Source organism: Pteronotus mesoamericanus, unplaced genomic scaffold (genome assembly GCF_021234165.1).
Source record: "Pteronotus mesoamericanus isolate MK-2021 breed Mesoamerican mustached bat unplaced genomic scaffold, CSHL_Meso_final contig_52, whole genome shotgun sequence".
NCBI lineage: Eukaryota > Metazoa > Chordata > Mammalia > Chiroptera > Mormoopidae > Pteronotus > Pteronotus mesoamericanus.
The window spans coordinates 348853-359678 of NW_026555189.1; the positions used below are offsets into that span (position 1 = coordinate 348853).

The window sequence follows — 10826 nt, forward strand, 5'->3', positions numbered from 1 at the left end:
GAGCAGTTGCCAGTTCTGTTCCCAGTCAGGGCACGTGCCTGGCTTGTGGGTTCAGCCCCCAGTTGGGAGCCTCCAGCAGGCAACCAATGTTTCTCTCTCACATTGATGTTTCTCTCCCTCTCTCCCTCCAATACCCTCTGTTAAAAAAAAATTATAATAATAATTATTCTGCCCTGGAGTCTCCAGCAAGGAACACAGCCCTGCCCACACCTTGATTTTAGCCCAGTGAGACCCATTTCAGGCTTCTGACCTCCAGACTGGACAATATTGTATTGTTTTAAAGCCACTAAGTTTGTGGTAATTTGCTACAGCAAGCAAAGGAAACTAATAAAAATGGTCATATATTTTTTGCATACATACCTGTAAAATTTTGAAAAACTGTGTATCCCAAATTTTTTAGTCACAAAACTAAAACCGTGGAAATGCAGACTGAGCTTATTCGACTTCTAAAAAACGCTCTCCAAATGATTCGCAAGTCTGTACCTCTGCTTGCAAAGCCTGCTTTATAGGGTGTAAGGATAATCATTCAGATTCCTACGGAGTGATACAGTGCCCAGCACATAGTAGGTGCTCACTGAGTGTTTGTTGAGTGCATTTAATACAAAAATCGTGCGAAATAGAAGTTAGTTAAGCTGCGGTGGAATTTGAACTCCCTTCAACACAGCCTACACAATAGGGACTTAAGCATCTATTTCTGGCGACTGCGGCACCGCCTCCACGTCCATTCCCCCTCCGCCCGGGAGGTGGCGTTGTAGGGCGCCCGTGAGGTCCGGCTGGGAGGCGGGACTTTTTGCCTTCCCGGGAGCTCTTCCGTCCTGGCCCGGAAGCCAGTTGACTGTTGTTGTGGGTCTGATCCACGAGGTTTGCCGGAGCTAGGATTCCGCTTTCGGGCTCCGTCTGGTCTCGAGGGTCGAACTAGTGTCAAGCGGAGGTCCACGTCCCAGACGGGCACGGCGAGTCTTGGGTTGCGTAAGTGCGCGCGCCGCCTGGAGGGCAGGCAGAAGGGGCCAGGAGGAGAGCTTGGGTCTACCCTCTGCGCGAGTCCAGTGGCCCCAAACTGTGTGGCTTTGGGACAGGTCACCCAGCACCTGCAAACTGAGTTATTAGCCTCTAGCTCATGGAGTGGTGAGGTTCCTACAAATGTGAAGCGTGGCATACTACGAAATTCTGGGGCCTGGAGGTGGAGTGGGAAGAGGAGAATAAGGGAGTATGCAGCCGAGTAGGTGTATGAGGGGAGGGACCGTCCAGTACCCCTTATCTATCCGCTGGAACACTTTTTGCCTTGTTTCGCGTGGTAGTAATGCACGCTTGGAGGTCTGGAGGGACCTGGAGAGCCACGGGTGAGGTTGGGAAATTGAGGCTGTCTTGCCTAGGGACTTTTCTGAGGTCGTAGGCTCTGCCGGTGCTCTCAGACTGCCTGGGTTTGAGTCTGTTAGGTTTCTTTTTCCTCTCGTTCATTTAGTCATGGATTTGTCCCTTCCACTCACTCGTATAATTGTTCGATGTAACAAATACCAAGGCACTGGGGATAAATCAAGTCGCTTTCCCCTGGGGATTAGCGCAGCAGTTTTTAATCAAACAGCTTCATCTTTAAATAGGTAGTTATACATTGCATGCGTGTTCTGGAGAAGGCATGCAGGGTGTTGTGGGAGGATAGGGTTGGGGAAACTGGGAGGCACTTCCTGACTTGAAATCTGGAGCAGGAGTAGGATTTTGTAGGTGGGTAGGAAGTGGCACTCTTGGCACCCATGGGAAGCAGAGAGATTGTGGGTGGAGGCCCTGTGATGAAAAGCATGGCGAGGAAGAATCTAGAGGAAGTCAGTGTGATTGGAGCCCAGGAACAAGAGACAGACTGGAAACTTGCGTGTGGGTGTCTGTGTGTATGTGTGTGCTGGTTTGTCAGGGATGCAGCCACCTCCAGGAGGCTTGGTTGCTCCTTAAGTTGCAATCGGTACATTCAGTCCTATAGAAGTTGGCATTTTTTTACATGGAGTGTCTGAGCACCTCCCGATTCTTGCCACTGTCCTCTCTGGTTATGGAAAAGAGAATGACAGCAGCAACCAGACACCAGTAACTCAGGAATGAATCAGATACAGTCCTGATCCTCAGAGAACTTACAGTCTGGTGGAAGAGATAAGTCTATGCAGATACACCACCATTAGAATGAAGCTGATGTGCAGGAGAAACATACCCGTTTGACAAGTATGCACCATGTGACAGGTGTTTGGATGATCATGAGGCTACATGGATGCATGGAGCTTACAGGATAAACTAATAAAATGCAGTGGCAGTTCCAAGGGAAAAGATTTGTGCTTACTAAGACCCTAATACTGGCGTTTGCTTTTGGATGCAGAGGAGAGTAGTAGTGCAGAACTTGGACTTTGAATTGGATAGGGGATCAAGCTGTTGGCCTTGGGCAAGTAGCTTTTTCCTGAGCTTCAGTTTCCTGAACTCCAAAATAGGGAGAAAGGAGAAAACATGTAGTACCGTGACTGGCAGGTGTTTGCACTCAGTAAGTGAGCACTGCTATTATTTTTGCTCTTAATAAAAAACAAGACAGGCCCTGGCTGGTGTGGTTCAGTGGATTGAGCGCCGGCCTGTGAAGCAAAAGGTCTCCAGTTTGATTCCCAGTCAGGGCATATGCCTGGGCTGTGGGCCAGGTCCCCAGTAGGGGGCGCACAGGAGACAATCACACATTGATGTTACCCTCTCTTTCCTTCCCTTCCCCTCTCTCTAAAAAAAATTTTTTAAAGACATACAGTGTGGCTATTTATACTTCTAGAACACTTTGTATTAGGCAAAGCCCTTTCACTAAATTTATTTTTATTCAACACAGTGCATTTTCTGGAAGATACTGTACTTGACAGACAAGTAAGATTCAGTCCCTGGCTTTGGGGAACTTCAGTTAGTATTGAGAGTGTAGCCTGGAGTATAGGGCATGTGTAATTATAATTACAGATATGTAATTATTATATCTGACAGTGATGATAGAAGCTGACTCCTCCCACCTGACTTTATCCCCTACCAATCTCCTCCTTGCTCATTCTGTGGCCTAGTTGTTTCCCAAGCACTTCCTGCCCCAGGACTTTTACACTTGCTACTCATTCTGCTAGAAACTCTCTTCTCGGTTGTCTCTGATTCTCTGCCTCATTTGGTTCAGGCTGTGCCAGATGCTACCTCTTCAATGAGGCTTTCTCTAGCTACTGTTCCTAAAACTACACCCGTGGTCCACTGCCATCCCCTCCGCCGTGGATGGTTAGTTGGATTTAATATAGCACTTATTATCTGGCAGGAGACTACATACTCATCTGTTATTAACTGCTTCCTCAAAGAAAGTATACTCCTCCGAGGGCACATCTCTCTCTCCCCTTTGGAGGCTATTGGTCAGGTTCACCTTCGAGAAGTCCAGTGTGATGCGCAGTTCTTGTTTTCCAGGATGGACTTCCCCAGCTCCCTCCGTCCCACGTTGTTTATGACTGGCCCCCTTGGCCTGAGCGATGTCCCTGACATGTCCTTCATGTGCAGCTGGAGAGATGCGCTCTCCCTGCCCCAGACCTCTGAGGTGAGGATGGCAGGGGGAGCTGTTCTGGGGTGGGTACCTTCACTGTTTTCTAGCATTTACACCAGTTGGCAGGAGTCCAGAGTGGTCTATCTGCTGAGACACAGGCTGAGCTAGAATCCCTGCCTTTGGGGTCCATGGGATGACCTAGCATCCACAGAGGGTTTACTGAGCAGGAGCCGGCTGGCTCGCTCTTTTCTACCTCTCTCCCCCAAACTTTCCTACCTTTGTTTGTTGAAAAGGTACTCATTGAACAGCCCCTACGATGTGCCAGATACCTCATTAGGCCCTGGGAATACAGCATGAATAAGTTGGACTCTGTGTCTTTGCCTGTTAGAGTTAGAGCTTAGAGTTAGATTGAGTGAGAATAGACAAATGAACAGCCCCAAAGACAAAATCATTACAAAGTGTAACAGTAACTTTGAGTGAAACCAAAAGTATGCTGAAACGCACTATGGAGATGTGGCGGGGAGGGGCGGGGAGACCGCCTGGGATGGGAAGGACACCAGCTCTTCCCCTGGAAGCCTAAGCCATCTGGCCGCTGCTTGGAGACAGGCTGGCTAAGGGCTACGCCAGACAGAGACAAGTGCGTGAGAACATTGAAAGAGACGGTGGAGGGCGAGGGAGGGAGGCCGCGGGGCTTCCTGGGCAAGGAAGGGCTGAAGTCAGATCGGCCCCCTCAGGGAGCCTGGCGTGCCAACTCTTCCATCTCCCGTGTGTTTGAGCTGAGCCATCCCCAGCCCTGCAGTGGGGAGCGGAGTGGCCTACGGGTGCCCTGAGTAAGTGACCATGAGGCCCTGAGTGGAAGTGAGAGTCGGGGGGATTCGGGTCAGCCGGTCATGGTGCGGGGCCTCCTTTGAGAGCCAGTGCAGCCTGGAGGTCAAAAGCACGGACTGGAGTCAAGCTCTCTGGGTTCACACCCAGCCCTTCCTTTACTGGCTGTCACCTGGGACAAGTGACAGCCTCCCGGTGTCTCCGTTTTTTCATCAGTAAAGTGATGATACGATGATCATCATAGGAACTCAGCAGACTCCTTGTGAGGATCGAATGCATTAATAAAAGACAAGTGCTGGTGACAGCGCCTGTCCTGGGAGTGTGCTCCCTGTGACATTGTTCTCGTGGTTCTGTTTCTGTAGAATGGGACGCCACCCGTGGCCAAGGGCCTGCTCTGGGAGCCAGACACCCCCGGGCCCCTTCCCTTGCTGCCTCCTGGTCCCGGTAAGGGTTTTGGTCCCAGGGGCCCCCTTCCAAGCTGCTCCCCCATTGCTTCTCTCCTCCGCCCCTCCCTGAGACCTTCCCTCCCCCTGCTGATGCCCTCCACCACCAGGGTCCTTGGGTACCTCCCGTCGCCTGGGACACATGGCTCTACCTCCAGGCCCTTCCTGGGCCCTGGGACAGACCCCTGCCCCAACTCCACTCTTCCCTCAGACCCCTGGGACCCCGGCCTGACTGCGCAGGATCTGCTTTTCCGGTGCGGAACCAAGTTCCGGAGAGAGCCTGAAGCTGTGCTGGATGTCACCGAACAGGTGAGTGGCCCTGCAGTGGACAGTGCTGTGTGGCTGGGGCTGTGCTTAGTGACCTGGTGTCCTCTCCCTCGACAGTTCAGCCGGTTCCTGTGGGACCATGGGGACATAGCCTTTGCGCCCCTGGGGAAACTGATGCTGGAGAATTTCAAACTGGAGGGCGCACGGGTGAGTGACCCTGGTCAGCCAGGAGCGGGGCTCCCAGCGCATGTCGGGTGAGCCCTAGGGTGTGCACGCTTGACAAGGCCTTTCCACGCAGAGCTACTCTAAGAAGAAGACAGTGGTCAGTGTGAAGAGGATACTCCAGGACCTCGGTGGACACCAGCCCTGGGGGCAAGTGGCTAGTGAGAAAGGATGGGGAGGGTAGACCTAGCTGGTGGCGGGGACGTGGAAGGAACTGGACGTGGATGGATCCAGGTTTCCATCACAGTTGCTCCCTATCTCGTGCAGTCCTGAGCCATAATACTCATACCAGCCTCCCAGCTCCTCTGGTCTAAGGGGGAAGGGGAATTCAAATTCATGGGCTGCAGGCATGGCTGCATCCAGATTTTAAAATAATGTTTGAAATAGGGCTGTGTCTCTTTATTTTCTCATCCGCTTGCCTCTGCCTGGCTTAATTCCTACACAGTTTCCAAGTACAGCAAGATGGCTTATGAGTCCAAGGAAAGAGCCAGTGACTTTTCCTGAGGCACCATCAGAAGTCCCAGGAAGGGTGTCGCTGGCATGGCCTGGGTGTCCTGCCCACCTGTGAGCCAGTCACTGTGGCCAGGGTGATGGAGTACGCCCGTGGCCGGGTCTGGGTCATGTGACCGCACCTGGTGGGGTGGTTCCTACAGGAAGAAATTCTAGGTAGATTAAAAATGTGTCCACGGCACCTGGCCTCCCTGGGGATGGTACCCAGTCCCCCTCCTCATCAGTGCTAGAGCCGGACCTTCTGTCATCCCCTTGTCCCCAGGTGTCCCTGGGCTTACTTCAGCCACCGACAGCGCCGGTTCTCCATCCTCGGGGACCCGATCCTGGGCAGGTCAGTGTCGAACCTCCTGGGAGAGCTGCTGCATGAGGAGCTGGTGATGCGGTGGGAGCAGCTGCTCCTCGACGATGCTTTCACCGGAGGCGCGTTGGCCTTGCTGCCTGGAAGGACGCCTCGGGTCAGGCAGCTGGTCTACCCTGCAGGAGGTGCTTTGGACAGGCTATGTATCCTTTCTCATGGGCAGGATCGCAGCCAGCACCCTCTGGTGGAGGAGGTGCTCTTGGCATGGGCCAGGGGGGCCTTGCAGTGATCAGAGCTCATGTACGTATCCTTAGCAAGAGGCCCAGGTTTCCAAGAGGTCCGTCTGACCCCAGGGGGTAACCCTCGGATCCTTGGGGACCCTGGCCACATCCAGCTCCGGGGACCTGTCCGGCAGGTGGTGACCTGCACCGTACAGGGAGAATGTAAGGCCCTTAGATACCTCCCTCCCTTGTTGACTGACCTGCTCCCTGACCCTGACCCTGGCTCTCTCCATCCCTTCCTCAGCTCTGCTGGCTGTCCGCTCTGACTACCACTGTGCCCTGTGGAAGGTCAGTAAGCAGGGGCAGCCCTCCCCTCTCCGGGTGCTGCAAGTCGAGAAGGGGGCCACCGGGATCAACCTCAGGTGAGGGCGCCGAATCGGGCAGGCTGGCAAGGACACAGGCATGGGAGAAGGGGGTGGCCCAGCGTTAACGATGCTTATGCCCTGTAGCCCTCACCTGCCCGGGGAGCTGGTTGTCTGCAGCCGTTCAGGAGCCATCTGTCTGTGGACACCCCAAGATGGGTAATGCCCCTTTCCTGAAAAACCCTCCACCTCCACAAACGGCCCCCCTGCTCTGCGGCCCTCGCTCCCCACACGACTTGTCCTGGACCCAGGGCCAGGTTGCCCATGCCTCCCCCAACCCCTCAGCTCATCTCCCCACCCATGGCTGCCCTGTCTCCCCAAGGCTTCAGCAAATCTACAAGGATCCTGAGACCCTTGTGTTTCGCGACCCCTCTCCCTGGCGTTGGGCAGACTTCACGGCCCACCCTCGCGTGCTGACTGTGGGCGACCGCACTGGGGTGAAAATGATCGATACTCAGGTGAGGGGCGGGGTTGTCAGGTTCAGCAGCGGGACATAGCAGGCACGCGGGGTGGGGGCTGACACGGGGGACATCCCCCAGGGCATGAAAAACAGCAGGTCGGGATCCCACAGCTTGGTGCTGCCCTAAGCCCTGGACTGCGGGAGGGCCGACCTGGCTTTCTCCTACAGGGCCCACCAGGCTGTGGTTTGCTGCTTTTCCGTGGGGGTGCAGAAGCGTCATGCCAGAAGGGTGAACGTGTCCTGCTAAGCCAGTACCTGGGGGGTTGTGGCCCTGACTCTCTGCAGCCCACAGTCCATCTCATCTGCACCCAGGTGAGTGACACCTTCCCCTTCCTGTCCTTTGTGTGCACTGTCTTAGCCGGTTACTAGAGAGGCCCAGGAACAACTAACTGCAGGTGAGATAATCACAAAACCCTGAAGAGTCTGTGGCTTAAATATGCTAACTGGTCGGTGGGAATGGCCTCACGGGGGGACCCAGCAGGGCTTTAAGGCGCCAATGGGGACAGGCCAGGCGAGGAGGAAAGGAACGGGGCAGGGGAGCAGAGCAGTCTTTGCAAAGCTGGACCATTCCCCTTGTGCTCAGGAAAGGGGAGGAGGTCTGAGGGTTCCCAGGGGTCTGCCACGCCCATAGCGCCCCCCGACCCCAGAGCCGCAGGGTGTCAGTAGGTGTCCCTCAAGCATAGATCCAAGGGCCTGGTGGGTCAGGAGAAGGCTGGGGGAAGACAGGCGGGTTTCTGTGTGACAAGGCTCCTCCTCAGCTCCCCTGAGATCCCTTTTTCCAGTTGTGGCCATCGGGATGAGAGAGATGTTTCTGGCCACTTGGGGAGCGCCTCTGGGGCGGGGCGGGGCACCTGACGGTGGGGAGGTGGCCAGAGCCGGTCACAGAGTGTGTGACCCCTTGGGTTTATACTCATCCTGAGAGCCACGTGGGGCCACCAAGACGGATGTATCTCATCAGACCATTCTTCCCTATCTCGGTCACGTCTCTTCTCTCTCATTGCTGCTGGGCCCCCAGTTCTCACTCTACCTGGTGGACGAACGCCTCCCCTTGGTGCCCCTGCTGAAGTGGGACCACGGCCTCCCCTCTGCTCCCCTCCTGGCCCAGCTGCTGCCTCCACCCCACCCCGGCTGCCCGAGGCCGCTGCTCCTCGGAGGTCAGGGCGGGCAGCTGCAGCTGCTGCACATCGCAGGTGAGGGACCAGTAAGGGCGGGAGGCGTGAGGAAGGCGCGCAGGGCTGGAGCCCAGGCAGGACCTCAGCTGTCTGTCCTTCCTCCAGGGGAGGGGGCCTCCACACCCCGGCTGGCAGGGCCCCCCCAGTCTATCCCTTCCAGGAGCGACTCCCTCTCCGCATTCCCCGTGCTAGAGCCCAAGAGTCAGCGGCGGCTGCAGGAACGTCTGCAGGCGCCAGCTATAGGTATGCTGGGGTGAGGGAGTGAGTTGGGGGGGGCCGCACCCCCACCAGGCCTTGGGGTCATTGTCATCCCTGTCTCCAGGTCTGGTTGCCACCATTGCACCCTCTGCCTCCACACCAGTCCTGTCACTCTTCCAGCTCTCGGCAGCTGGAGATGTCTTCCACCAGCGCCTCCATCTCCAGGAAGACTCCAGTTCCCCTGGCAACCCTGGGCCCAACTCCCATGCCCCGATGGCTTCCTGGAGCCCCCAGGCCTCCTCTTGCTGCCGCAGGTGGCTGAAAGCCCTCCTGGAGGTACCTCAGGTGCCCCCTGTGTGGGCCGCACCCACCTTTTCCCACCGCCACCTGCTAGGCCTCAAGGAGCAGCAGAAGGTTGAGGGGAAAGTGCCAGAGGGTCTCCGGGCGGCCATGGCCGAGGGGCGGGTGCTGCAGCAGAGGGACCTGGGCTCACTCCCCACGGCAGAGCCACCCCCAGCCCCCGAGCCATTCCCCAAGGATGAGCTCAGCGAGAGGCTGGAGACAGCCTGGGAAGGCCCAGCGGCTGCCTGGTGGGAGCGGCAGCAGGACAGGGGCTTGGGGCCTGGGAAGCGACCCAAGCGACCCAAGCGTCGGACGCAGCTGTCTAGTACCTTCTCCTCGCTCAGCGGCCGTCTGGACCTCTCGGATGCCACCAGCCCCCCTCGTAGCCCAGACCGGACGTCCCCTGTGTCTAGGCCTCAGCCCCCAGCGAGCTTGCCCTCCCAGGAGTTGACCCAGGATCTGTGGGCCCGGGGCATCCCGTCAGAACGGCAGCAGACCCTCCGGGACTATATGGCCACGCTCCCACTTCAAGGGGACACCCCAGAGGGTGCCTCCGTGCCCCCCTCCCAGACCTCCAGCGTCCAGGCCCCCCCCTCCAGGCAGCGGATCCTCCGGGACTGCACAGCTGAGCAGCCACGCCAAAGGGACACCCCGAGAGGTGCCACTGTGCCCTCTTCCCAGGCCTCCAGCATCCAGACCACCCCTTCCAGACAACAGGCCCTTCAGGACTGTGCAGCCCAGCTTTCACTCCGAAGGGACACGCTGGGGGGTGCCACTGTGCCCTCCTCCCAGACCTCTAGCATCCGCACTACCCGCTCTGGGCAGCAGGCACCTGTCCTGTCCAGCTCTCAGCCACGCCGGAAGAAGCCCCGCATGGGCTTCTGAGGGCCCATGGAAGCTGCTCCCCCACCTTTGGGGAGCCCTTGGTCCCGGACCAGTTGTGCCTTCTGTGACTGACACTTGAGGAATACAGAGGGAGCAGTCTCAGGGTGCAGACTTCTCTGCTTCCTAAAGGCCACTGTGGTTGGTGACATCCCAAAATGATTTGGACCCAAGTCGGAGGAACAGGAACAACAAAACAGTAGTTTTTCCTGTAGTTTCTTTTGCCTGGAGATACTTCCAAAGGCAGGTTGATGGCAGCGCGCCAGCGGTCCGTCCTGAAGGCCTGTCCTCAGGGCTCTCTCCCGGAGGCAGTGCTGCGCTCGAAGCGGGGGCTCCTGTCAGGCTGTGCGCTCCAGCTCATGCAAGCTGTGAACCCCATGTCCCCAGTGACAGGGTAACAGCCAGCTCCTCACTGGTTGGTGACAGCAAAACAGAACACTGCAAGGAGCCGCTGGTGCCTGGCGGTGTTTGGTGGGCATCAGCAGCTGCTGTGAGCTAGTTTGTGTATCTTAATTTCTACCATGAGGGAGACGCTTTGAATAAACGTGTCACTTGAGCATGGATTTGAGTGATAAAGTTTCTGGGACTGGAAGGTCTAATGCATGAAGTTCACTTCCTCAAAGCTCTGCAGCCCTGGTGGGAGATTCTGCTCACCTGTCAGGAAAACACCCACTTGAAATTTCACAGGATGCCAGGACCTAGTCTAGATTTTTAATCAAATGTGAGAGAAATGGTCTCTTCTCAGGGTACCCGATGAAATGGCTGACACGTGACTCAACAGATATTAAGTAATCCAGTAACACATTATCTCACATGAATACTGAAATGTTTATAATGTTCAAGTGAGACATGTACAGTTATACAATTCATAGCACATACAACTGCAGGAGACGGACTCTACTTTGAGAACAAGGAACACAGTGGTGCCCAACACTGGCAGGGGCTGTGTGACGGGCCCGTCGCAGCCTAGGCCCCAGAGCACTCTCAGGAATTGCAGGAAGGAAGGGGGTCCCAGCCGGGGGTGGGGGGAGACGGGCCTGCCCCCAGCCTCTGGCT

At 56.2% G+C, this 10826-nt stretch overlaps 1 protein-coding gene across 1 annotated transcript; it reads left to right on the plus strand.

Annotated features, from left to right (window-relative positions):
- Positions 1-828: 828 nt before the first annotated feature.
- TAF1C (TATA-box binding protein associated factor, RNA polymerase I subunit C) lies at positions 829-10291 on the plus strand. The gene is made up of 15 exons (XM_054579000.1): positions 829-969; positions 3436-3562; positions 4696-4777; positions 4988-5085; positions 5161-5250; positions 5342-5415; positions 6038-6276; positions 6400-6516; positions 6599-6716; positions 6804-6875; positions 7039-7174; positions 7345-7488; positions 8192-8366; positions 8454-8591; positions 8671-10291. The coding sequence occupies exons 2-15, from the start codon at positions 3437-3439 to the stop codon at positions 9771-9773; spliced, it is 2712 nt and encodes a 903-aa protein (XP_054434975.1). The 5' UTR covers positions 829-969; position 3436; the 3' UTR covers positions 9774-10291.
- Positions 10292-10826: the final 535 nt, after the last annotated feature.